This window comes from Anabrus simplex, chromosome 8, assembly GCF_040414725.1.
Source record: "Anabrus simplex isolate iqAnaSimp1 chromosome 8, ASM4041472v1, whole genome shotgun sequence".
NCBI classification, from domain to species: Eukaryota; Metazoa; Arthropoda; class Insecta; order Orthoptera; family Tettigoniidae; genus Anabrus; species Anabrus simplex.
The window spans coordinates 220,436,734-220,463,771 of record NC_090272.1 but is presented as its reverse complement, the minus strand read 5'-3'; the positions used below and the strand labels follow the sequence as shown (position 1 = coordinate 220,463,771).

Sequence of the window (27,038 nt, the reverse complement as noted above, 5' to 3'; positions counted from 1 at the left end):
AATTTGAATACCAAATCAACAACAGATATATACAAAAGATAGAAAGAAGAATCTTTAGAACAATCATAAACAAAAAACACAAAGTAGATGGACAATGGTGATTATTACCTAATGAAGTTATATACCAGGAAACTGAGTCAATAATAGACACAATGCGGAAAAGGAGGGTTGCATTTTTCTGCCACATATCAAGACTACCAGAAACCAGAGTACTGAGAAAACGATCTATTCAACTACTTTTGGAAAAATAAAACCAAGAATAAGTGGTTCAAAGAAGTCCAATATGATTTAGATGAGTTAGGCTTGACAATGCGGCAAACTGAAGACCGAGAAGAGAAGAGGATCCTGAGAAACAAAGACTTGAGACTTAAACTGAAAACTTTTACACACAAACTGTACACCATAACTGACGAAAGGGCAGCCAGGTCGGAAAGAATGAAGTTCTGGGAGCAGAAGAAGAAACATAAGCCAAATTTATCACTAATACTCTTAAGACTTACATGTATATCGATTGATTAAAGTGCTCCAATGTTGGCTTAAAATATTTTTTTTTAAATACTACTGAACATCATATTTAGAAGTGTATATAATAAAAAAAATTTCTTAAGATTAATGGCCGGTTTCACCAAGCTTTGTCATAATATGCTTGACGGCTGTCAAAAATGACGACCCGTTCCTTTTTGACGCTTCGTCAAAAGCTTTTACATTTCATCATCACTAGTGAGCTGGAATAGACGCTCCGTTTATTTTGACACGATCTCGCATTTCAAAACGACGTTATATCGCGATATATCGAGTTTTATCGTACGTTCGGATTGCCATTTCTCGATTAATAATTAAAGTACTGAGCCGTGGTTAAAAATAGACTTGTTTTGTAATTTAATTTTCTGTTGTAAGAGTGGTCTCAAAAATGGAAGATAATAATAATATTTCGTCAAAGAAGAGAGGATCCAAATTCTCTGAAGACGAGAAGAGTTTGTTCGTGAGTCTTGTTGCCGAAAGGAGACAATCGAAAACAAGAAAACCGATGGCATAACGTTGCGTGATAAAGAGAACTTGCAAATTGTTTTAATTCTCATGAATTTGTTTGTAAGAGGTCAGTGAAACAACTGAAAATGTTTTATGACAACTTCAAAAGAAGGGCTAAGCAAAAAAAAATGCCAGAATAAGGTGAATATGTTTAAAACTGGAGGTGGAGTTGCTGTAACCCCTTCATTAGATCAAACATCATCACAACTCCTAGAAATAATCAGGGACCAAGTAGAGCCTCTTCCCAACAACTTGGATAGCGACTCTGCATACATAGGCCTAACCGCATCCAGTAGCAACACTATTGAAACATGCAATGTACTGGTGACGTTTGAAGAAGAACCTAGTACAGAGATCCTTATTCCTATCAGTGAAGAAACGGTCCCGAATACAATCCATGACCTTCCACCATCAACTAGCGGTAGCAATATATCGTGGGCATCAAGAAACCGGCCTTCTTTTAAGAAGACAAAGAAATCAGAAGCATTGAAAGCTCATGAAAAAGTTATTGAATTGTCAGAAGCAAGAAGGGATCTCTGCAAGCAAGAATTAAACATGCTGCAATTAAGGCATAACGAAGAACTCGCCTTAATACACATGAAAAAAGAAACCGAAAAAATTAAGCAAGAAAATGAAAAACTGAGAGAAGTGCAGTGCTAGAGGCAAAACTTTCCTTTTATTTGAAGAAACAATAGACTAAATTTAATAATAATAATAATAATAATAATAATAATAATAATAATAATAACGTAATAATGATCTACGAATGTATTAACCTATAAACTTAAGTAACATTATTAACCAATGACCTATTAGTAACAAACATACAGTCGCATTAAATATTGCCTGTTATATGCTATAGAAAACAATAAAGTGTGTGCTTGTTTTTGTAATATTAGTGATACAGAACTTGTGTGTTTTAAATGTATTCCACTTTTAAAGTAGTGTCTTAACGGAAATGGTTTTCAACGATTCTGTTCCGATTAACAACTGGAGGACCATCTTGATTAGCTAAGCCAGGTAGGCCTACATTAATTTCCTCAAAGACTAAATAATTCCTGTTAAGTCGTCTTTTTTCTTCTAGATAGTGATGGAGTACTTCATCTTCCGGGGGTTCATCTTCCTTTGTTTGCATAGCAATATTATGTAGCACAGCGGTAGCCACTATGACAGACAAAGATGTTGTTACTGTTGTTTTTAAACCCAGTGATAAGGCCGGAAATCTCCTTTTCCATAATCCATATTGTCGTTCAACAGTGTTTCTTGTCTTAATATGCGCTATGTTGTAGTTTTCCTCGCCTTGATTTCGTGGATTTAAGAATGGCGTAAGTAGAAAACGTGTTAGCCGATATCCATTATCTCCTAGGAGATGTCCGTCTTGGATTCTTCCCGTCTCAAATTTCATTCTTATTTCAGAATTATCAAAAATAAAACTGTCATGAACCGACCAGGCCATCTAGCAACAATATTCCTTATTAGTAAATCAGCATCACAAACAGTCTGTACATTAATTGAGAAATAGGACTTTCTGTTGCGGAAAACTTCTGCATTATGTCCACCAGGAGACAGTATAGGTATATGTGTGCAGTCGATGGCACCTATTACTCCAGGGAAGTTGCTTATCAAATAAAATCGCGAATAACTGAACGAGCTTCGTCACCTTCAGGAAAATTCACATACAGGGGTCTCAAGGAACCAATTGCTTCGGAAACTTTTCTAATATAGCGACAAATTGTTGATTTAGATACACTATTCACATCTGCTAGTACCAATTGAAAAGTACCAGTAGCATAAAAACGTAGAGTTAAAAGTAGTTGTTGTATCGGTGTTAACGGACGGTTTCTATTAGTAGGATATTCCAGTCTATTTTCAATTTGCTCTAAAAGTTTCAGTACTACTCTCTTGGAAAGTCTGTACCTAGTTACAAAATTGAAGTCATCCATTGAGAAGAAATGATCATTACGGTCAGAAATTGCACGTTCAGGTCCCAGATTTTCCAATAATACTATATACAGTAATTCAGCATCAAAGTTGTCTCCCACATTCATGATCTTCTAAATAACGTTCTGTGAAATGCTTTAACACTTCCTGTAAAATGTCGGAACGCTTAAAACATTTTAAAAGAGATCTATAATTTCCAACTACTATTGAACACTGCAATGTTTACAACACGGATACACCATTTTAAACGAATCGTCATATTTGAAGGTCGAAAATCGGCGCGTCAAAATTGATGGTGCGTTTGACGATCGTCAAAGTAAACAGACATTGAAGAAACGAAAAAATGGACGATAAACGAATCGTCAAAGTTAAACAGTCGTCAAATTCATAAACGAAGCTTGGTGAAACCGGCCATATGTATTATTAACAACTGTGTCGTTAACTGCAGTGTTAGGGAATAGGCTTATGCGATACACTGTGAAGGGCCCGTAAATTCTCTGATACTCTGGATACCTCCCTACCCTGGGAACTCAAAGGTTGTGTCAACCATGTAATGGGCAGGCAAGCAAATATAGCTGACTGTGTAGTGCGAAGGCTTTGTGTCCAACGGTCCTGGGTTCAATCCTTGCTGGTGAAGACTTTTGACACATTTTTGCTTTAATAAAATAATTATTCCTTTAGATTTAATCTTTTATATTTCCATCATTCAATACTTGGTGAAATATTTATCAATTGGATATTTTTGTTTTGTCGGCCAGTACTAATGATCCAGGTTTTCTTAGCACTCGATAAGTGACTCGACTTTTGCTGCGATGCTCTTCAAATCAGTCACTACTTATCTGCATTTAGGGCAGTCGCCCAGGTGGCAGATTCCCTACCTGTTGTTTTCCTAGCCTTTTCTTAAATGATCGCAAAGAAATTGGAAAATTATTGAACATCTCTCTTGGTAAGTTATTCCAATCCCTAACTCCCCTTTTTATAAATGAATATTTGCCCCAATTTGTCCTCTTGAATTCCAACTTTTTCTTCATACTGTGATCTTTCCTACTTTTAAAGACAACACTCAAAATTATTCGTAGGTTCGAACCCCACTGTCGGCAACCCTGAAAATGGTTTTCCGTGGTTTCCCATTTTCACACCAGGCAAATGCTGGGGCTGTATCTTAATTAAGGCCACGGCCGCTTCCTTCCCACCCCTAGCCCTTCCCTGTCCCATCGTTGCCATAAGACCTATCTGTTTCGGTGCGACGTAAAGCAACTAGCAAAAAAAAAATTAAAAAAAATAAATAAATAAATATTCGTCTACTGATGTCGTCCCACGCCATCTCTCCACTGACAGCTCGGAACATACCACTTAATTAAGCACCTTGTCTCCTTTCTCCCAAGTCTTCCCAGCCCAAACTTTGCAACATTTTTGTAACTCTACTCTTTTGCCGGAAATCACCTAGAACAAATCGAGCAGCTTTTCTTTGGATTTTTTCCAGTTCTTGAATAAAGTAATCCTGGTGAGGGTCCCATACACTGGAACCATACTCTAGTTGGGGTCTTACCAATGCCCTCTCCTTTACATCCTTACTACAACCCCTAAATACTTTCATAACCATGTGCAGAGATCTGTACCCTTTATTAACAAAAATATTTATGTGATTACCCCAATGAAGGTCTTTCCTTGCATTAACACCCATGTACATACAATGATCCCCAAAAGGTACTTTCACCCCATCAGCGCAGTAATTGAGAGAATTTTTCCTATTTGTGAAACTCACAACCTGTCTTTTAACTTTTCTATACATCTATGTACATTGCCTACATGTAGCAAATGGTAACCTGTAGCATTTCTATTATTATAAGATAATTCATAATAGAATTCCAGAAAGAAGAGTTACTGCATGTTCAGATTTTACTTACATTCAGGTTCAAAAATTTGTGCAAACCATATATGAATATCAACCCAGGGTATTTTGGGATTGTAACGAATGCAGATTAATCAGCATTTACCAGGCAAGAAGGAAGTTGTGTATTGTAAAGTTTCCCAAAGGATTTCAGAAAAATAACTGAAGAATATGGTATTGGATATGATAGTACAGAAAACTGTAAAAGACTCCCATTAAAGCAGTGTAAAATCAGTGGATATTAAAGAAATTCAACACTTACACTTTTAATTACCTGGGATGCTTCATTTCAGACAACTTTAATCCTACACACGAAATTCACTGCTGCATCAAAATGGGTAGGGCAGCATTTAACAAGGTCAAATTGGCATTTGGAAATGAAATGAAATGTCGTATGGCTTTTAGTGCTGGGATATCCCAGGACGGGTTCGGCTCGCCAGGTGCAGGTCTTTCTATTTGACTCCTGTAGGCAACCTGCGCGTCGTAATGAGGATGAAATGATGGTGAAGACAACACATACACCCAGACCCCGTGCCGTAGGAATTAACCAATTAGGTTAAAATCCCCGACCTGGCCGGGAATCGAACCCGTGACCCTCTGAACCGAAGGCCAGTACGCTGACCGTTCAGCCAATGAGTCGGACGGCGTTTGGCAATGATTACATCGGACTCAAGATATGCCAAAGAATGGCCAGGAATTGTTGTCTGCTACCATTATACGGCATTCAGCTGTGGAGTCACCAATGATAAGCTATAGATCCAGCATGGCATGGTTCGGATGATAGCGAACGTTGCCACATTAATCTACACAGTAATGCATTCTGTGTTGGAGAGAGGACAAAAGTTTATTTTCACGGCAAGCAAAGTGGGGTCTGGGGACGCAAGTCCTCACATCAGCTGCCTCAGAGTGGCGTACAGGCCTCTTGTTCTTCCTCGCCAGACCGTTGGTCTGCTTTATTGCTAAAAAGGGACAGCAGTGCATCTTACATTCGAGAGTGGAAATTAATGAACATGGACTTGTCTTCATTCTTGCTGGAGATGCAATGTGCTCGCTGCGAGTCGGCGGCCAGGAAGATAATGAGACCAGAGGTTGGCACATAACCTATTCCTGTTGAATTACACCAAGGGAACTGATCAATGCTTAAAGTCTCCATCTGACAGATGAATCAGCATTAAGTTACATGCACTTGCTGCTCAGATTTCTCCCTAGGACCTTTTTAATGGGTGTACTGCCCTGCCGTTTTTACATACTGCCCGGCTAACATACCCTAGATATATGCTAGTTTCATAATATTAATACACGAGAATGTGACAAATGTCATGAAGAAAGACACCAGGCTTGGTTAAAATTTCAAATTCACAAAACAGAAGAAAATGCAGTCAATCTAAAAAATATTAGGAAAAAATTCACCCAAACTATTAGAAAAATTAAGAGACAATTTCGGAAAGATATAATTACCTTGGTAGAAAGAAACTACCATAAAACCTATTCTAGAGATTACTATAAAATCCTTGGTAGACAACTAAAGAAATTCAACCCCCTACATTAATGTTGAAAAATGAAGATTGAAAAATGGCGCACACTAATAAGGAAAACGCCAAAATTATGGCAAAAGCATTCAATAAACTTTTGAACTGTGAAGAGTTTGGAAGAACTTTCAAAAATGAACACAGATGCCACAGTAAAAATCAAACCTGAGTACTTTAAACCCCCCAACATTCCAAGAGGTGGAAACAGAAGTCGAGGAGATGAAAACCTACAAGGCATACGGAGAAGATCATGTTTTTGCAGAAATCTGCAAATATGCCAGTGACAGAGTTCGAATCTCCCTACACATGGCTCTATCGAAAATATGGACAACAGAACATTTTCCCGAACACTGGATAACAGCTATCATCCACTCGCTTCACAAAAAAGGAGATAAGACATCCAGATAAAAATGGTTTTCTGTGGTTTCCCATTTTCACACAAGACAAATGCTGGGGCTGTACCTTAAGGCCACGGCCGCTTCCTTCCAACTCCAAGCCCTTTCCTATCCCATTGTTGCCATAAGACCCATCTGTGTCGGTGCGACGTAAAGCTACTAGCAAAAAAGTAGCAATCCAGATAGCTACTGTACTTGGACTCTACATACAAAATATTTACTAGAATTATGTATGGCAGAATTAAAAAACAATCAGAGCAAGAATTAGGTGAATACCAGGAGGCTTCAGATCTTGGAGAAACTGTGCAGAACCAATACTCACATTAAAATTAGGTATGGCATATTACAGAAAACAAAACAAACCTCTCACAATAACGTTTGTAGACTTTAAGAAGGCAAATGACTGTATTCATAGACCTTCAATATTGAAAATATTAAGAAATTTTGGACTGCACCCGAAACTAATCAAACTGATTGAACTCGCCCTAACTAACATACAATGAAAAGTAAAGTTCAGAGGGTAATTTTCTAAGCCATTCCTCATAGGACTGGTTTAAGACAGGGAGATTGCTTGTCACCACTGCTACTCAACTGTGCTTTGGAATATATAATTATGGAATGGTATAAGGATAACCCAAAAAACATCAATTTACACTGAGACATATATAAAATTGTTTAGTATAAAATGGTATCGTTTAAATACGGTAGTTGTTTGTCCTTCCATTCTTGTCTTTGGGGTAATACAGGTGATCTAGAATTTCTCAGTCCAATCGGGAAGATTTAAAGAAGCCTTGGAACAGCGTGCTGAGAAGTTTGACCTGTGAAAATGAGGTGCAAACTAACGTGCTGATATGTCACCACGGCAATATTAATTAATATGTACTTGCTTAATTTGTGTCATTTGTATGATTTAGGCTGATGATGACATTTATGTCGAAACTGCTACCACTATTGAATAAATGTTGTAGATAACATCTTATACAACTTGCAATTTGTAATGAAAAGGTTCAACCTTACTAAAACTTATCTCTGTAGTATACTGTAGTTAAATACTTCAAATATCCATGGATAACCAGTTGCGGATGTGGATAACCATTCGCGCATGTGGGTCAACCATAAAGACTTGATGATTTAACAATATTCCAATATTTTTTCTTTTTTAGCAGTGAAGATTGATTATACACACACTACTGTTTCATAGCATGTATCCTTTGCCCATGTCTGCTGTAGTTAAGGAATAGGAATTAAAGGCCCAGGCAACTTAATTTGGATTTTTATTTTGTTAACTCATTGAATGTAAGATTAAATTTTAATCAGTTTGCTGGAAACCCTGTTGCATTATTTTACATTGTCAAGGAGATATAACCAGAAAATGGGCACAGCACTTGAGCGAGTGATGTCACTGCTGGCGAGCCGCCTCCTGCGCGCTTTAGGTGTAGCAGACTCAGGCAGTGCAATTGTTGGTTCGACATATTTAACTACGGTAAACGATACCTAAGTGAAAACATGGTTTACTGTGTTCTGTATGGTTGCAACCACACAAGCACTTCGAAACCTTTAAAGGAGGAAGGTGTAGCTTTTCGCAAATTTCCCAATCGAGAGAAATCTCCAGAGAAATAAAGAGCTTGGCTATAAAAATATAGTCACGCTAATTTGTCACCAACCCGACATAGTTTTGTATGCTGTACACATTTCAGAGATCAGGGCTATGAAGTATTGATTTTTAATATAAAGCCGAACTGCTGAGATAAAATAGAAAAGATGTTAAAAACAGGTTCTGAGCCTGCACTAAATACGAGGGAAATGAAATCTGTTCCTGTTGCAAGTGTGCATCTACATATATTATGAAGTAATTTGAAATATTCTAATAATACTTTCAAATCTGTTGTCAGACTCCTTGGCTGAATGGTCAGCTGGTTTGATTCCCGGCCGGGTCTGGGAGTTTAATCGCGTCTGATTAATTCTTCTGGCTCTGGGACTGGGTGTTCGTGTTTGTCCCAACACTTTCCTCTTCATATTCAGACAACACGCTATACTACCAACCACCACAGAAACACGCGATAGTGATTACATCCCTCCATATGCGGTTGGCATCAGGAAGGGCATCCAGCTGTAAAACGGGGCCAGATCGATGTGCAACACAGATGTGGAAAAAGTGGTAGCAAAAGATGCTTTTAAATTTGTTATTAATTAAAGCATTCTAGTTCTTGCTGCTTGGCAGCCTTGAATCCTACGTATGTACCTCCTTCTTGGAGATACTGTTCTTGGATTGCCTTCACTACACAAGAAGGTATAACTTCTCTCTTCCTAAAGGAGTCCATGAATTGACCCAGTACACAAACTGCTGAAAGGTTATGGATCACCAGAGCATTGATTTTCGTTGCCAGTCTTTCCCTCACATCGGGAATATTCATTTTAGCCATATGAAGACAACGTGCAGTACTTGTATTTAACACATTAGACAAGTCTTCGTGCAAGCAATACACGTCACGCTTCCATGCATTTCATTTATTGTTTCACTCTTTATAGCAGAAACTTTCAGCAGCAGTGGGCATCGCTTCACATGTCCACACTTACACCAGTCTGTGTTTCCCTGTCTTTCCAAAATAACAGATGCCGGTGGTTTGTTTTCTAGTCGAGATGTGGTGCACTTGGTTCAAATTTATAAGGCTTCACTTTTCTGAATGTGATTATTCCTGCCAAACAATTTGCTGACAGTGAGAAGTAGTCATAGACAGACGAAGGTGGCACGCGATTTCCTGTCGTAAGGCAACAGTGATGTGGCGTCATGCTGTCCTCTACCCAAAACTTACGATCTTCATATCTCGCAAGCTAATAGAGATTTTTACATTCAGATTCTGGCATTCCACTCTTCTACACAAAATCTAACTGAATTAATTAAAAAAAAAATGATTTTCATGAGTTTCCTGGGCCTTTGGTTGAAAATACACACACTTATGTTCAGATTGTGTTTAAGAATCATTAAGGAGTTCCACAAATTTGATTTTGCTTAAATTTATATGCTCAAATAGTGCTCAGATCTGTTAACTACAGGCAGGATAATTGATCATTTCAGAATGAAGTAGATGGTGATGATTTCCCGTGCGCAGTGTGCGGCCGGCGGGCTGAGGTGATCTGTTCGGGCTGTCTGCAGAAGTGCTATTGCACTGAAATGTGTCAGGTAACAATCACATTGAGTTACATGTTTATTAATAATAAGATTTTTCATTTAACCCTAGATCTGCTGCAGGTTTAACTGTCAGATGCTGTGGAGGTATTTTCTGCCAGTGAACTGGATAACAGAAAATGCTGTCACTATATACATCTTAATTCTAACATACTGTAACACACTTATCATTTATTTAATTCTTTTTTATTTATTATTATTATTATTATTATTATTATTATTAACAAATACATCGTAATTGGAAAATATCCCGGTGGCAATGGTCACTTTCAGTAGTGTGATAATAAAGTAAAGTTAAAACATAATTACACAACAGCAACAAAAACAAGAGGACAACAAGCAATTCCATGGAAAGAAAGAGCTATATGGGAAGGGCTGCCTGGAGTACTATTAGGAATAGGTTGGAACCTCACTCGTACTTATCGAGAAATGATCACAAGCATAAAATTAGGGCCAGAGAAGGGCATACACACTGTGGGCAAGTTTTCCTTTGTAAACAGGACCCTAAGGGTTGGAATAAATTACCTGCAGCAGTCTTTGATAGATTCCCTTCCGGTATCTAGACATTTAAGATCATTAGTGCTAGTGTAAAGTGAACAGCTGTGAATGGTGGACACTGAATTTGTGATTTTCTGCTGGATTTAGAATGTTAAACTGGTAGTTCTTGTAATATTTTCTTTCCATTGAATTGCTTGTTGTACTCCTGTTGTTGTTGTTGTTGTTGTTGTTGTTGTTGTTGTTGTTGTTGTTGTTGTTGAACTTGAATTTATTATCACTTGTAATGCTAAGCTATTAGTAAGCTCAACCTATAGTATTGTAAGCCGTAGTGTTAAGCACTGGAAATACTTACAGTAAGCTGTGTGTGAAATTGTATATTATGATGCTGGATGTAGGATGTTAAACTAGTCGATTGTTCTCAGTTTAGATTACTAGCTAGGAAATATTCCAGACTCAAATTAAACTGAACAGACTGTTGCAGCTCGTGCATATATATGTATGTGTTTTTTGTAAAGAAAAAGGAGAGCCTAATGGTTAGAGAAACAGATGGTGGTCAGATGCAGTAAAGTTTGAAAGACTATGAAGAGCAGGTTATAATACATAGGCATCCAACCTATGGCTCAGTAAGTTGATTTATTGGCAAAAGAACACACAAGCAAGACTCAATTCAGCGTGCACGAGGAGACATCATTAAATCATTTAGAGAGTATCAAGAAATCATTGTCCTCCAAGACAGTAGATTAAAAAATAAATTTGAAAAGGGGTAAGTGAATTGCCAAATTGAATTCAGTGAAACTCGGTTAAGAAATTCCCGCATAAGAAGTGTGATATTCTTGGTCCCTTGATCAGTTGCATTAAGATATATGTATATTTTTCCCGTTTAAAGTGTTCTGTTGTAAACTTATTTCCCAGTTAAACAGTTCAGATTTTAGAGCCCCTTGAGATAGAAAATGTCCGCTCAAAGCAGCCCATGGTTGGCACCCTCCAGTCTCCGCGCAAGTTGCACCCTGTGTTAGACTGTTCGCGCGCTCGCTGTGTGTCTCTGGTGTCACGGAACCTGTGCGGCCATACGACGTCACGCTATGACAACACGGACACCAGATGCTCACTCTCACCTTGTGGAATCGAATCGAACCCATCAGTCGAAATTTTCACTCCACCGTTCCATCTAGCGAAATAGAATCGAACGGGGAAACATAAAGCACGCAATGGATGGTTTGATAAAACTTTAATGCAACAATTTGCGGGCCGCGACAGGGTGAAGTCGTTAATCGAGGTGGCCTAAACATTAATTAAAAACCATAAAGTTTATTTTTCCACAGCATTATTGTTACCCTACCACAAAATTGAATATTCTAAGCTGTTTAATTTTTCATTTCCTTATTTCCTTCCAGGCATTCTCTCTTATATTGTTGCAATAATACTTATGGGTCTTGGCGTAGAGAAAATTACGTTTTTGAACTAAACTGATAAGATTTTCCTTGTCCATTATTAATGAGGTGAACAAAAACAGCTTCCCGACTTTATGCAGGAAACAGCAGACTTGCCAGCAGCCAGCGGATACACATGCCACCAAACAGCCGGCCAAAAGATCCCGATCGTCTATGAAGTTGAACGAATGTTGATAGTCAACTGGGTGTTGGTGGGAGGCACACAGAGTTATTGCAATACCACGTGTTGGCATAAAATTGAAAGTTATTTTTAATTTTACCATCGTACGAGCTAAACATAGTATTATCATGTCACTCGTAATTATTACATTGCATTATTAGAACGCAGCACAAGGATGAGGACACATTAAATAAAATTCTTGCGGGGAAAGAAACTGTTTATGTTTAGATGTGCTAGCGTTGCTACTGCGCCTTTAACACTCCCACGTAATACCCCAGATACTTTTGCATGCACTCACTTCTGCAACTTCGAACCTGTGTTTCTTTTCTTCATTACCTATAACATGAAGGGGATTGGAGCGGGAAAATAAACTCAATACTGGCTTGGCCATGCGGTACTTGCGAAACAGCCAGAAACTACACCCGTTGCTGTGACAACCATTAGGAATGCAGGGGCGATTTAGGCCTAGGTTCTAAGAATCTCTAAGAATAAGTTGTCAGATTTCCCATTTGCTGCCGTTATCCTTGAAGCAGGTGTCGGGGGTGTGAGGAAGATAGAAAGCACATGCTAACAAACTGTAGTACACGCCTTGTCTTTGCGTCTTGTAAACCTAAGCTATGGATTGCCATGCATAGTGTAGTGTCGTAATTAGTATGAATAGGAGTCACGAAGGTAGTTGTACTTGTAATATCAATGTACAAACGTTTTAAGTGAAAATGAGCGGAACTCAGAGGAAAGAGATCAAGTGAAATGCACTAACAATAATCGACAAAGTGGAGATTATAAGGAAAGTGGAGTCATCTACACTGTCCCGTGTTGCTTTGGCAAAGGAGCTGGGGATGCCGCCGTCTACTTTGAACGGCATTATAGCGAAGAAAGAAGAGATCTTTGCTTCTGCAGGGAATACTTTAGCAAATTGCAAGGAAGTTAAATCTGAAAAGTACGATGAAATAGAACAAGCTCTGCTAATATGGTTTAAACAGCAGCAAAGTTTAATCATACCTTTCAGTGGGACTATTGTTGAAGGAGAAAGCCGAAAAATTGCATGCAAATTAAGGGTACCTTTAACCGCGTCGAACTGGTGGCTGGACCGCTTTAAAAATCGAGCCGGCATCGTTAACAAAACAATTTGTGGCGAAGCAGAGAGTGTGTGTGCGGAGGAAAGGGAAACGTGGAAGGAAATGGTTCTGCCTGCTAAAATAAGCAAACCTTGCAACGTTTTTAAATTCGATGAATTCGCACTTTTTTACTGGCTTATTCCGGATATGTCTCTAGTTTTGAAGGGAGAATCTTGCCACGGGGTAAAATTAAGTAAAATATATTTATAATACGATATGTTCAATTATTTTACTTTATCTCTAAAAATATTGTCATGATAATCGAATTTTTATATTGTGGCTTTCTGTTAGCAGCTCTTATATATTGGCCTATTTCGGTATTGTTCACAAACAAGGAAATCTGTTGGCTATGTGTTTCACATGTATTTCAAAGTACAGAATAAGTTTTTGGGCATTACCCTTTTTAAGGAGTTTCCTGCTTAAGACTTTTTTTTTTTTTTTGCAGTCCCTTGAAAAACTTAACAGAGTTTCACTGTAAGTCCAAACATTATTTCTGTGATAATTATTCGCTTTGAAAGCTTGTCATTTTTTAATGTACTCTATAAGCGTTCAGTTCACACAACCTTCGGGAAAACCTCGCTTTAAGAATCTCTCTTCTCGCAGAATTAATACAAGCGTATGGCAGAGGAAAGCTTTCCTCAACACGAATAGCAAATTCTTTACCTAAAGATATGTTAAAATCTAAAGCAGAAGTCAATGAAAGTTTTTTTATTTTGCTGTATGCTTTACGTCGCACCGACACAGAGGTCTTATGGTGACGATGGGATAGGAAAGGCCTAGGAATGGGAAGGAAGCAACCGTGGCCTTAATTGAGGTACAGCCCCAGCATTTTCCTGGTGTGAAAATGGGAAACCATCTTCAGGGCTGCTGACAGTGGGATTTGAACCCATTATCACCCGGATGCAAGCTCACAGCCGCGCGTCCCTAATCGCACGGCCAACTCGCCCGGTGAATAGTTTTGAGCACTCACAAACAAAATAGAAGATATGGAAATCAATGCTTCCATGGCAGAAATACTTCAGAAGGAATATAAAGGTGAATGAAGCAGTTTATTTTAAAACAGTTGCATCATTACAGGCGGTCATTGACAAAGCACAGGACCTTTAACGGAACGTGGTAGCGCACTCACTCAAGAAGCTAGTTGCACCATTCATAATCAGAAAGTTACAGGAACCCACAATCGACAATTCAGAAGTTGACTGAAATTAAACTACCCAAATTCAATAGAATTCACTGAGTGGCCCTTCTTTCAGAACAGGTTTGAAGCAACCACCCATAATGATGAGCAGTTAACAAACATCCAAAAACAATATTTGATAGGCGTGCCTCAGAGCAGAATGTAAAAAGTGGTCTAGGGATTTAAGATTTCTGAGGAAAATGACATAAATACTTGGAATTTGTTTGTACAGACCCTGACCAAGCATATGATCATGCCAAGTGGAGAAACAAAGTCAAGAAAGCGGACCCTGCCACACTATGGGACAAACGCAGCCTAAGAGGAGGAGGAGGAGGAGGAGGAAGAAGAAGATGAACAACAATCAAATGATTATTATAGACTCATTTCGAAAAGTTGTTCTTGCAGATTCAAAGAAGAATAAATCCAAACCTCCAAGATGGCTCCACTTCTAAATCAAAAATCACATGACTTCATTAAAAACAATGAAGCTGCCCATGCAGTACAGGCACATTGTAATTTAGATTTTGTTCAGCAGAGTGATTGACAGGAGAGGGTATCATCTGAAATAAATGCTCACCCTGGAAGACCTTTTGAAGTTTCTGGCGGAACACAGTCATACATGTAATTGCTACAGAATAAAAATACTTTAAATATGAAACTAAAATGAAAGGAAAAAAATCAAAGCAATTAAGTTATGATGGCAACACAATCAAGCCGTCATTTGTGTGGAGTCATACTTTTTTAAATTGCAACCAGTTTCTCAAAATACCCATTGAATGAAGATTCTTACGTAAAACTAGCTCTGTGTCTATTTCTGAAGGATGAAAGTAGTTATATTAAGGTGGCCCGCGAATATAAGTCTCATACAAAATGCTTTTCTAGATAATATTTACGACCTTCTCATCGGGCACATAAATGTGTTTAAAAGATAGAAACACGGGATATAAATGCAATACGGTGACAATGATGATCGAAGTGCATAACTGTTAGGTTCTTCAGTCGTCATAAGGTCTCTGCCTGTTGAACACTGGTGTGAGTTGTGGTATGCGTGATTTCTGAAGGCTAAATGCTGATTGTATCCAATCGCAAACAAAAAGAAAGCATGTCTAGCCCTGTTAGATCCAGGGTCACAGTCAAATGTGTTTGAAAGGCTTGAGTTGTTTAGCACAGAGAGAAGCATTCGCATCAATGGAATTCACCACGTTAGAGCAGAATCAGCGCTAATCAGAGGAAAAAATGGAAGGGGTCCATCACCTCGAAAAATGAAGTTATCAGTTAAAGAAAGACAAGGAACCTAGTAACGTCAGGATCGGGGAAGACCAAGAGTTGATCAAGGGAGGTCAGATGGGATATATGAAAGTGAGGAGCCTGGAAGCAATTCCAGGACTCAGCTATTGGCCGTGTGGTTGCCAACCCACATTCCCAAGTTAAGAGCCCATGGGGCGCTTTTAGTTGCCTCTTAAGAGATGCAGGGGTTACCGTGAGGGTGTTCTACCGCCTCTACCCTCAGAGGGATGGAGAAGGTAATTGCTCGGACATTCATGTTGCCAATCCAACATTCAACAAACCCAGAGGTATCAAAGTGCTTATTGGCACAGGACTTCATTGCAAAATAGTGATTGGTCAGTCAAGGAATAGCGTTGGACAGCCAGCCTACAAAATACTCGTTTCGGGTGAGTCATTGGAGGCAAAAATAAGTGGACTTCCACAAGAACAAACCAAATACTTAAAGATCGCCAGTGAAGAAATAGCTCAACAGATCGATTCTGGAAAGTCAGCACTACACAGAAGATGCAAAAGACTGTTCTTGGACTGTTGTCTCTAGAGATGCAATGATTGGCTTTATTGGCAGTCTTACAGTAAATCTAAAGTCTTTCTTGGAGAATCAAAGAACTGGCAAGCAAGAGACTGGAGTCATTGTGAATGAGCCTTTCCAAAAAATCAGAGCTTAGAGCTGCCTATTTAGACTTCATGAATATCAAAGGCTTGAGCACATGACTTTGGTCAAGGAGGATAAAAAAACAGGGAGTATGTTATTCATACCCCATACCCCATCAGGCAGTTTACGTCCTGGCAGCGACGCTGCTAAAGTCAGAGTTGTGTTTGATGCCTCGGCGTTTGTGTAGCGCGGCACATCACTTGGTAACAACTTCATGACTGGACGTAATTTTCAGACAGATCTCTTCCAAACCATTCTTAGGTTTCACAGCCATTTAGCCAATTTTGAGAAAATGTTTACGCAAATCTTTATACACCCTGAAGACTGAGTACGCAACTGGTTTTGTTTAAAGAAGAGCCTTGAGCATCGGTGAAGATTTAAGACCTTGAGATGTTAAGGTATGGCATGGAATCGGCACCATATTATGCCATGAAGAGCCTCAACAATTTATATAATTTTCATGAGAACAATTTTCCAGCAGCCGCTAGAGCTGTCCATAATGATTTCTACATGGGAAACTGCCTGAGTGGAGGAAACTCTCTGGAAGACCTAACTTGCTTAATACAACAGCTACAAAGGATACTAATGAAATGAGGCATGCAATTTCGCAAATGAGGTCCAAGAACAAGCAGATTCTGAGAGATTTGGAGAAAGGGAACTCTGTTGGTTCTTGACAAAGAAGAAGCTATTAGAGGATTCAGCGAGAGACTTATCAGTTTCACATCTAGTTGCTGAAGAAGACGCTGAAATCTAGAAAGAGAGATTGCATCCAATGCTGATCTAAGGAAATTGTTAATGTAACACTTGTGGTCACACTGGCTAAAATGTCATGAGCAATTAGAGTACTTCCAGATTTGAATAGAACAACTAAATGAAGTTAAAAAGATGAGAAACACAATTATCAAAACAGCACAATTTTATTTATTCGGATTCAGTGATACTTGCAAGTGATAAACTTATATTGTTTAACCATCACCATTGTACAAGTGTTTCTCGTACTTAATTTCCCATTGTAATGTGTATTAATATGTGCAAGTTAAATACTAATCAGGTACCTGATTTTTGCCTTGAGGAGGTAATTTGACTGATGATGCCCTCAATGAAGGGCGAAACATGTCTCAAGTGGAATTAACAATAAATTCCTAAATGTAAAATTTATATGTATTGAATAGGTGACAAAATAAACCTTTTAGCATCCTACATTCAGTGATACTTTCGAAAAGGCATTTGGAGCCTGCATTTACTCTGTCAAACGAATGAGGGCCACAACCTCTCTAAGGCACCCTTGGCTCAAGTTTGAGACAGCCCTCCTCCTTGCACAACTTACGAAGAGAACAGAAAGCACCTTGGGAGAAAGAGTTGGTTAGATCCAACCGCAGATTGACAGCACTGTTCCGTTGGGATGGATTAGCATAGTACAACAGTTGTGCTAAACATTTGTAGAAAATCATGGCCAAAATACAAGAAGCAAACTTCTTTCCTTGGAAGAAAATCTGTCCGATCTTCTTTCAAGGGGTGTTGCGTCAGTAGCAGAACTGAAGGACAAAACCCTTTACTGAAACGGACCTTCATGGCTCAGCACACCAGATCGATATCGTAAATGCTCAGAAGTTCCTGAAACCAACTTGCCACAGATGAAAGATACAGCAGTAACACTTCACTGCTATGTTCGCTGAGAATCTTCCGACTAGATTTTTATCATTTTCTGAGTTGTTGTATCATGGTGTATTGTCAGAGCTTCCTCTACAATTGTAAACATTCGCATGAGAGGAAAACTGATTCGTGAGAACAAGAAGAAATTAGGCAAGTAGGAAAGATGAGGATTGAATGGTCTTGGCTAGAAGCATTCTTACAAACTCGCGACGAGTTAGGAAAATAACCAAGATTTTTTAAAAAGAACTTTGCTGAAGTTGCATAGCTCTTTCCTACACAGTGATGGTCTGATTAAAGTAGGAAGGAGAGTTGAATTGTCTGAGGTGACAAAGACCAAAGCTGTTCTCTTAGCTGAAAATCTTCACATCACAAAGATAATGTGGAAGAACAAAATTGTCTTCAGCACTGTCTGCCAGAACAGTTTTACATTCGGTCTGTCTCAGAGATATTGGCCCACCAGTGATCAAAGAGAAGCAGGAAGATCATTAAGAGGTGTTTGAAGTATTTGTTTCAGTCCTATAATGGCAGAGGTCCGTATTGGAGACTTGCCAAAGGAAAGTGTCATCCCAGTCATGCAGGTCTAATATCTATTCGAGAAATTTGTGGAAGAGCTTGTGTTGGAGTTCATTACCAAGGAATTTTTCGCTGTATTGCAACATTTCACAACACAACTAGGATTACACAAACAACTTTTTGCAGGTAATGAGAGGAACTTTATTCGAACAGCAAATGCATTAAATAATATTCAGTCTTTCCTGGAGGAAGAATCGTCGAATGTTGCCCCCTGTCTCACATAACAGCAGATCAGGTAGCATTTCATGCCTCCATGCTCACCACATTTTGGATGCTTGTGGGAGGAAGCAGTTACGATGATGAAATGGCATTTTGTTCCTTGGTTGGAAGGATGAGTTTTAATTTTTGAAGAGACACATTCCATACTTGGTGACATATAAGCAGTGTTAAACTAGTGTCCCTTGACACCCTCATTGAACGACCCAAACAATTTTTTTAATTTTGACACCTCGCTTCATGATTAATAATAAATGAAAAAGGTGCACTCAAGTGAGCATTTGTACACAAGTTATTCCTTGCTATTCAGTTATTGATTTTAGTCTGTTTTTGCACTTTGTTATGCGATACATATCACTACTCTTCCCGCACAGTATACAAACAGAATCTTTGTCGGGTTTGTGGTATCTTGCGTTTACACAGATTTTATGGTGAAAACCATGTATGGCCAGTCAGGCTGTCACATGTCTTTGTTCTTGGCACTCTCTAGTTCAGCATAACAGACGTGCTGCAGAATTCCAGCTCTCTCTCTTCCCTTTTTCCGTTTCTGATATTTACAAGCTCTTGGTATGGCCTTGTGGGCAGTAGATGGTGTTATGCTCTGATATCCTCAACGAAATAGGTTTGTCTCATAAGCTCATATACTAGTTGTGAGGGTGCTGTTTTTCCTACCCCCCCCATTGCTCTTTCCATAAACATAATTTTGACATTTTAAGTTTTGATCAAATCACCTATTGTAAGATCTTTCCATATGATGTGAATTCCTTAAGTAACAGTAGGAGCTATTGCTCTGTTGAATGGTGACATTACCCCGCTGATAGAAAGATCGGTGACGACTTCGTTGTTTTATACACACATGTATAGTCCAGCTTGAAGTCTTGTTAAATATAAGCTGCAAAATTTAATATTGTATTGTCTATATGAAGTTGACACTTGTTTGGTCTGTAGTTTAGGTGGTTCCGAAAAGACAAACTGTCATGTGAAAGTCTAGTTTGACCAAAGATTTTTAATTTCTTCTTCAGGTTCCAAGCCACATATTGAAGTGGGAATTTTAATGAAGTTTATATTAAGAGTACAACATCTTCTCATACTATAACTTTTAATTTGGTTTAACATTCAGGTGTTATCATGTGTGCTAAATTGTTTTAAGATTGTTTGTGATTGCCCAGTTTGACTCTGTGGCTGATGATGGCACAATATGTACCGAAACTAGTACCTTATGTAAACGACATGTAATTAATTCACACTAATAAATGTCATTGTATTGAATAGGTGGACCCTTAATAATCTCAATTTTATTGTTACCTAGTAGTGATATGTTACCACCAGCTGCAGTTTCCCCTCCCTTCCTGAAGGTCATCTGTACAGTCTTCTAGTTGACTATGAGGTCATTTTCTCTTGCCCATTTCTTGAGTTCATCAATTGCTACTTGTACTTCCTTCTTGCTTTTAGAACCTATCACCATGTCATCTGCATGTAAGATTATAGTTGCCTTTGATTCTGCTGTTTTTATTTTCGTGATGTCTGCCATGTAGATATGAAACACTGCAACACTCCATTTGTTTGAGTGATTTTCTTTGAGGTTGTCACATTGTTATTTATTTGGATGTGATTATACGCCAGAACTTTTTTTCCTAGTATTCTCGTTATACCGTGGTTGCTCCCAATCTTTCCTTCCTGTTTTCACCATTAGTATTTCCCTGTTTATCAGATCAAAAACTTTCTTGAATTCTAAGAAGACCCTGTAGTACTTTTCTCTGGGATGTCTTAGCACTTCCCCCATTTGCACCAATAGGTGTGCAACAGCTTGAAGGTTGCTTCTTGCTTTCCTGAAGCCAAACTGGCATTCTGGTATATATTGGTAGGTCATTGCTAGGAGTCTAGTTGAGGATTTTTGTGAACAGTTTAAATGTAGTATTTTCCAATACTACATTTCTGAATGAGTTTAGAATTGCTGTCTCTCTTTTCCCCTTATACAGGACGTGTTTTCCAGCTTTCAGGTATTTCCTCTACTTCCCGACATGTATGCATTAAATTCCCCCAGAGATCTGGAATCATATCCATGGAATCCTTTAGGTGTTCTGCGTGGATATTATCTGGTCCTGCAGCCTTTTTATTTTCCCCATGTTTTATTGCTATCTGTACCTCTTCTTTTGTTGTTAGGTTGTGCATATTGCGCCTTTCCTGCGTCAGGGCCAGTCACGAAGATGTCCAGACTAGCATACAAGGAAATAATTCATATTATACCTTAAATCTAAAAATATGTAATGCTCAAGCTAGATGATGAATAGGAATACCAATATATCTTAATCATAATTATTTATTCAAATTCTGAAAATTGAGAAGAGAAAAATGTAACTAAAGGAAAATTATAATTTGATATTAAATTCATTAATTCTGCTTCGTCGTAATAACTAGGATTGTTGATCAAACATATGATAATTGTATACAATAAAAATGACTGAAATTTGAAATGAATTTGCATAACATCTTCACATTAACCACATTATAAAAATGTTCATAAATCAAAATCAAAGTCTCTTTAAATTATTTACAAATCATCTTGGAAAGTATATTTCAGCATCAACTCTTCAACTCTTCTTCTTGTAATTACTTAGGATGGGCATTAGGTTTCGTTTGTTGTAGGATTGTTAATTCATTTAAAAATGTCAGGAAAAAGATAAGTATATCAAGTTAGCAATAACATGTGCTAATATTCACATTAATATCTAATATCATTTGTCAACATAAATATATCATTCATCACATCAATCTTCAATTCAATTTGACCATAAAAATGCAACTAAAGAGATATATTCTTACATGAATATCTGAATTCTAACACATTACCTTGTCATTTACTAAAATAGGTAAAGGATATCATTCATGAAGAGTCTATGAATTATCTAACATCCTGGAATTATTTATAAAGAAATAATAATGCCTATGCATATGATTTGGTGTATGCCATGCTTATCTTTAAGGAAAATTCAACATTACGGTAGATATATCGCTATTCAACACTTCCTAAAATGATTCATTGCGATGATCAACTTATGCCATAACTTATTATATACACCACAGTATGTTTTCACCATCATAGGATGTGAATTACTTGTCAGTGATTGATAATCATTTTATCATGAATATTAATGATCCTGGATTGCATCATATATCCTCTTTTTCTTCATAATGAATCATTTTCTTCTTTACCGACGTAGCAACACACATTCCAACTCTCTATACTTCCTTATATTCATTTAATACTTCAGTATCATTTTCTTCTCATATATCATATATTTCTTCCTTTTCTTCCCAATAATTCTCATACGTACGTCATTTTGACATTTGGAGTCATTTAATTCTTAATTATACACATGATTAATCCAATCTCTTCTTAATTATTCTCATCACCTCTTCGAATTATTCTCATATCCATATATTATCTTACTCTGACTTCCTATGGCACCGTTCAACCTTCATACTCCATAATATTATCACTCACATATAACCTTCAATATTCTACCGATATAAATCTCACAATTCATATAGAATAACCTTTCAGTATGCTTAAATGTCATAGCAATGGCACTAATAATAATAATTCACTTCACACTCCCTAACCAGGATTGGTTATGTCTTAAAAATGACTACTTATATCCATGTATTTTGACACAAATGTAAAATTATTCCGCGAGAATCTAACATATTTGAGATATTTTGAAGACTAAAACGATCGATCAACCATCTATTCACAAACAATTAAGATGATTACATTGGAATTTATAAAATTTATTTACCTTACTTTACTGAAAAAGTTATCTTTTTCCTTCGGCTCCTCCGGGATTGGATTAGTTTTTCCTCGACATCTGCGGTTCTGGCTTGGCAATCGCATCCTTCTGTTGGTCATCGGGATGCTTTAGGAAATGAAGCCCTTCAGTGCAGTCATCTCAGCTCAGCCTCCTCCGGACAGTCTCACCATAGTCTTCTTAGAAATGCATGGCAGCCAGGTTTTGCGCAAATGGGATACAAATATACATATATTAAGTTAGTTGTGTCATAATGTTGAATCGAAAGCCTTCTAACATTATAGTTTCACTGATAATTTTTTTTACCTTGAATTTAATCTTAATAACGTTTGCATATCACCAGTATGTCTACCCTTGTCTCAGCTTTATATATTGTAATTATTGTTTTAGAAGTTGATTTAGCTATTGCTGCGTAGTATCGAATTCTCCTTGTAAATGAGTCAAGGCCTAGTCTTCGCCATGATGAAATTTCAATATATGAATTTCTTCATAATTATCTTATTTGGCGGTTTCAGTCGCTGCTTTTGTAGTTATGCGTCCTCTAATTAATATAGACCTCGCAAATCTTCTTCCTCTAATAATTTTCTTCCAAATCTTGAGATTATGTACGCATTTCCAGTCTCTTCAGATTAACACGTTCGCTCTTCAGCTTGCTCATCCAATTATTATTTTGCAATAGTACAGTGCCTTAACAATTCTGAGTCCTTTTTTGTCTCGGCCACTGCCATGTTGATCTTTACTATTCTAATCTTGCATTATATCGTATTTCCTTTATATGAATGACTGATTTTATGTATTATGTTTAACTTCGATATCGGCAATTGCGACCATTTTAGCTCCATTGAATTATCATCTTAGGGCAGTGAAATGGCAGAATATGTTAATTCTTTGTTGTAGAGATATCTTATGCTTAGTCTCTCTGCTGTTTATTTAAAATACTTGTGAAATGCACCTTCCATTTTTCCACTGACATTTATCCTGTAGTGCGTGGGGTTTTCTTCTTAAGTGCTAGGAACGGATCAGCCCTCGCTTCCTCTGCCAGCTTCTTTGTCTGTTTCTCCATGTGGTCTACTCTTTTCCTCTTTAATAGATGTATATTTTTCTCTTCTCTGCCTAGTAGGTTAGGTGTTCTCGCCTTCTGTATTTTGGCTTTTACGTAGAGTCCGTTGTATTTCTTTTCTTTCCATATAGCATTCCCTGCTGAACCATATTTCCATATTACTACATGCCGCCTTATCTTCAGTTTGGTGGCTGTATGAGTGAATTTTATTGTATTCCCCGTGGTTTTGTTGAGGTTTCCAAATTTTTCCAGTGGCTTGTTTCAACATGTCTTGATCCAGCTTCCTGGTGGGTCAGTTTTCCATACTCATTTTCTCTGTTGCAGGAGTTACTTGTGTGAAGAACTTCGTGACTATTGGGGATGTGTTTTCTTATGGAGGCTGCATTAGAAGTTTATGTATTTTTGTTTACTCACTTCATTATTGGAGACTTGTTAATAAAACCTGCACAGTTAGACATATCTCAAAGGCCCAATAATAAATTGTCTCGTTGGCACCTCTAGAAGATTACATAAAATTAGCTTCATGGTCCGTATCGCACTTCAATAGATTCACAACTATTTATTTATTTTCCACCTAGTTGATACAGTGAATTGCCTAAGGCAATTTAATGGTTAAAAGTGGTACATGTTTTGTATATTATCAACATCTTCTGCCACATAACACTGTTTAGATGAAAAATACATAAATTGACAAAGTAATGCTTTGGAAGAAGTGTCCTTAAAATTAACATGAGATTGACAACATTAAAACAAACAAAAAATCTCAAGAGAAAATATATAAATTATTTCTACAATTGAAAGCAGTCGTCAAGGAAACACTTGTACAATATTCCATAGAGAATATGTCCTAATGAATATTCTCTTTTCTAAATAATTCATGAAAAAAGGTCAATTTATAAATTAAAAATTATACAATTTATAAGTAATTGTCGAAATGAAGAAATCCAGTTATCACAATGTGGCTCTTATTATTAATGCAGATGAAAATATTACTAATTCCTAGTTGTCAATTCTTATTAAGCTTGCTTTCCTTTGGAACAGTAACTCCTGTTATTATTTCACAGTCTTGCGTCTGGTGTAATATTGATGATGCGTTCTTCCTTCTTTTTTCATTAATTATTTAGTTCCCACTTCTGATCATTTTGGGCATCTGCTTCTTCCAGGGAGTTTCGTTATTGTGAGCCTCAACAATTAATTCACCACTGATATTGTTTTGTGAGCCGCTTGCAAACCACATAGACGTATTCATGCCAATAATGTTTTTCTCCAATGCAACCTACCCCCCCCCCCTCCCCCCCCCACAAACCCAATATATAATTATATACTATATTATATCTTGTGTTTACAAGCAAAACATTTTAAGTTAAGAAACTTTAGAGAAGTAGGTTTTCAGGGTCTTCAATTGCTGATGATTGCTCTCAGAATATTTTGTGTTTATTAGAGTATCTAGACTAGTGTTGTGTAGCTGTAATTATATTTATGCACTTTACCTGAATGAAATTTGTCTATTGAGCATAGGCAAGTAAATTGAAATTAGAAAATCCAGTCATTGGAATGACCTCTTAAGACTCGATGGATATCGCCAGTTATGAGTGTAATAAGGTAGTGCAAAAATGTCAACAACATAAAAGATCAGTGTTTTGCTTATAAACTCATGTTGTATTTCTGTAGTGTCCTTACTTTGGTATTCTGATAATCACTTCTTGTTTTGACACTTCACTGTCTTAGTAGTCCGACTCGTTGGCTGAACGGTCAGCGTACTGGCCTTCGGTTCAGAGGGTCCCGGGTTCGATTCCCGGCCGGGTCGGGGATTTTAACCTTAATTGGTTAATTCCAATGGCACGGGGGCTGGGTGTATGTGTTGTCTTCATCATCATTTCATCCTCATCACGACGCGCAGGTCACCTACGGGTGTCAAATAGAAAGACCTGCATCTGGCGAGCCGAACCCGTCCTGGGATATCCTGGCACTAAAAGCCATACGACATTTCATTTACTGTCTTAGTATATTGAGTCTCTGGTCATGTGGTATAATATTGTAATATTGAGGATCATTGTGTGTTTCAGTTGTCCCATTGGAACCTGGTCCATCATATGGAGTGCACCGTCCAGCAGGATGATACCTGAATACATTCAGAAACCTGTTCACATCTTTATTTGTGTTAGTGGAAACGAATGGAGAAGTGTCATTTTATGTGTCACAGTTGTGTACTGTTGCTGCCTTTATTATTCCATGGATGGGAGTTTTTCTTTTTAACATCAGAGAGGTGATGTTCTTGTTATGATTATAATGGAAACAAATTGGTTAGTAAATTTTGAATATCAGTGGGAGAAACTACATGTTAAATTTCACCTTTTTTCCAAGATGTGGCGATAATTTAGCTCAAATATATAAATAAATATAGGAAGCCTTGGGTAGTTTTAATCCCTGATACTTCACCGAGAAAAAAATTATGATTTGAAAATAAGTTGTTGACTTTGTGAGTGCAGGATGTTGCTCTGATAGCATGTGAGAGTCGAGGATTGTAGAACAGTATATTCACTTCTCCTTTTACATGATCAAAATGTAAATATGTTGATTGTGGTGTGAATAGAGCTAGGATTTTGATGACCTATAAATTATGAAGAAAAAAAAAAAATGCCCTCGGTGCCCTAAAATTACAAAAGGATGACATGAAAATAAATTTTATGTTCTAAATTTACTTGGTAGGAGAGTTACTGATATTTTTAAAACAGTAATTAATAATAGAGGAGCATCAGAACAAAACCATACAACCACTTTTGCTGCATTCACAGGAAAGTTGGGGGAAATGCATGTTGCCATAATATATATATTTAGTCAAAACATGCTACATTCAGCTTGCATTGTCATTTGAAATGTGTAATTGGATCAAAAACTGTTAACTGCCGCAAAGCACTTGCTAGAGGCTTTAAAAACAACACTTAGCTTTGTTGTTGCTCAAGTCCTGAAAGTGCTAGTATATCAAAATATAGAAACCAATGCTGAACATCTTGCCCCTCCAGTAGATATATGCACAATACCCAGTGCATCCAATGGAGGAGGAAGAAGAAAAGGGAGATATCTGGTTTTGAACCATCTGTTTGGGAGTAATCAGACTTTGATCTGACTGCCCTGGATATACAGTAGGTGGTCTAGTAAGGGAATACACACTTGAGAACACAGTGCAGTTTGACAATAAACACGTTTAATTATATTAATGAAGGCAGCTCATCTTACAACCAATCACATTGCTCATCTTCATATACTTTCTCTCCTGAATCTTTGTAGTTTTCACAATCATCAAGCAGGTTTTGTACCACAGAACAGCAACACTCGCCCAGTCCTTTCTTAATTGCTCAACGAGTTAACATTGCACATCCTGTTTCTTTGCTGTTTTGAGACTGTGTTGTAT

General features: G+C 37.6%; 1 protein-coding gene across 1 annotated transcript in view; it reads left to right on the top strand.

Annotated features, from left to right (window-relative positions):
- The window catches only part of LOC137501885 (uncharacterized), a 51,608-nt gene extending 25,327 nt beyond the window's left edge, over positions 1 to 26,281 (top strand). The window contains exons 3-4 of the mRNA XM_068229026.1: positions 9,862 to 9,966; positions 25,693 to 26,281. Coding sequence (XP_068085127.1) covers positions 9,862 to 9,966; positions 25,693 to 25,752 — 165 coding nt within the window. The 3' untranslated portion in view covers positions 25,753 to 26,281. The remainder of the gene's footprint in view (positions 1 to 9,861; positions 9,967 to 25,692) is intronic.
- The last annotated feature ends 757 nt before the right edge of the window (positions 26,282 to 27,038 follow it).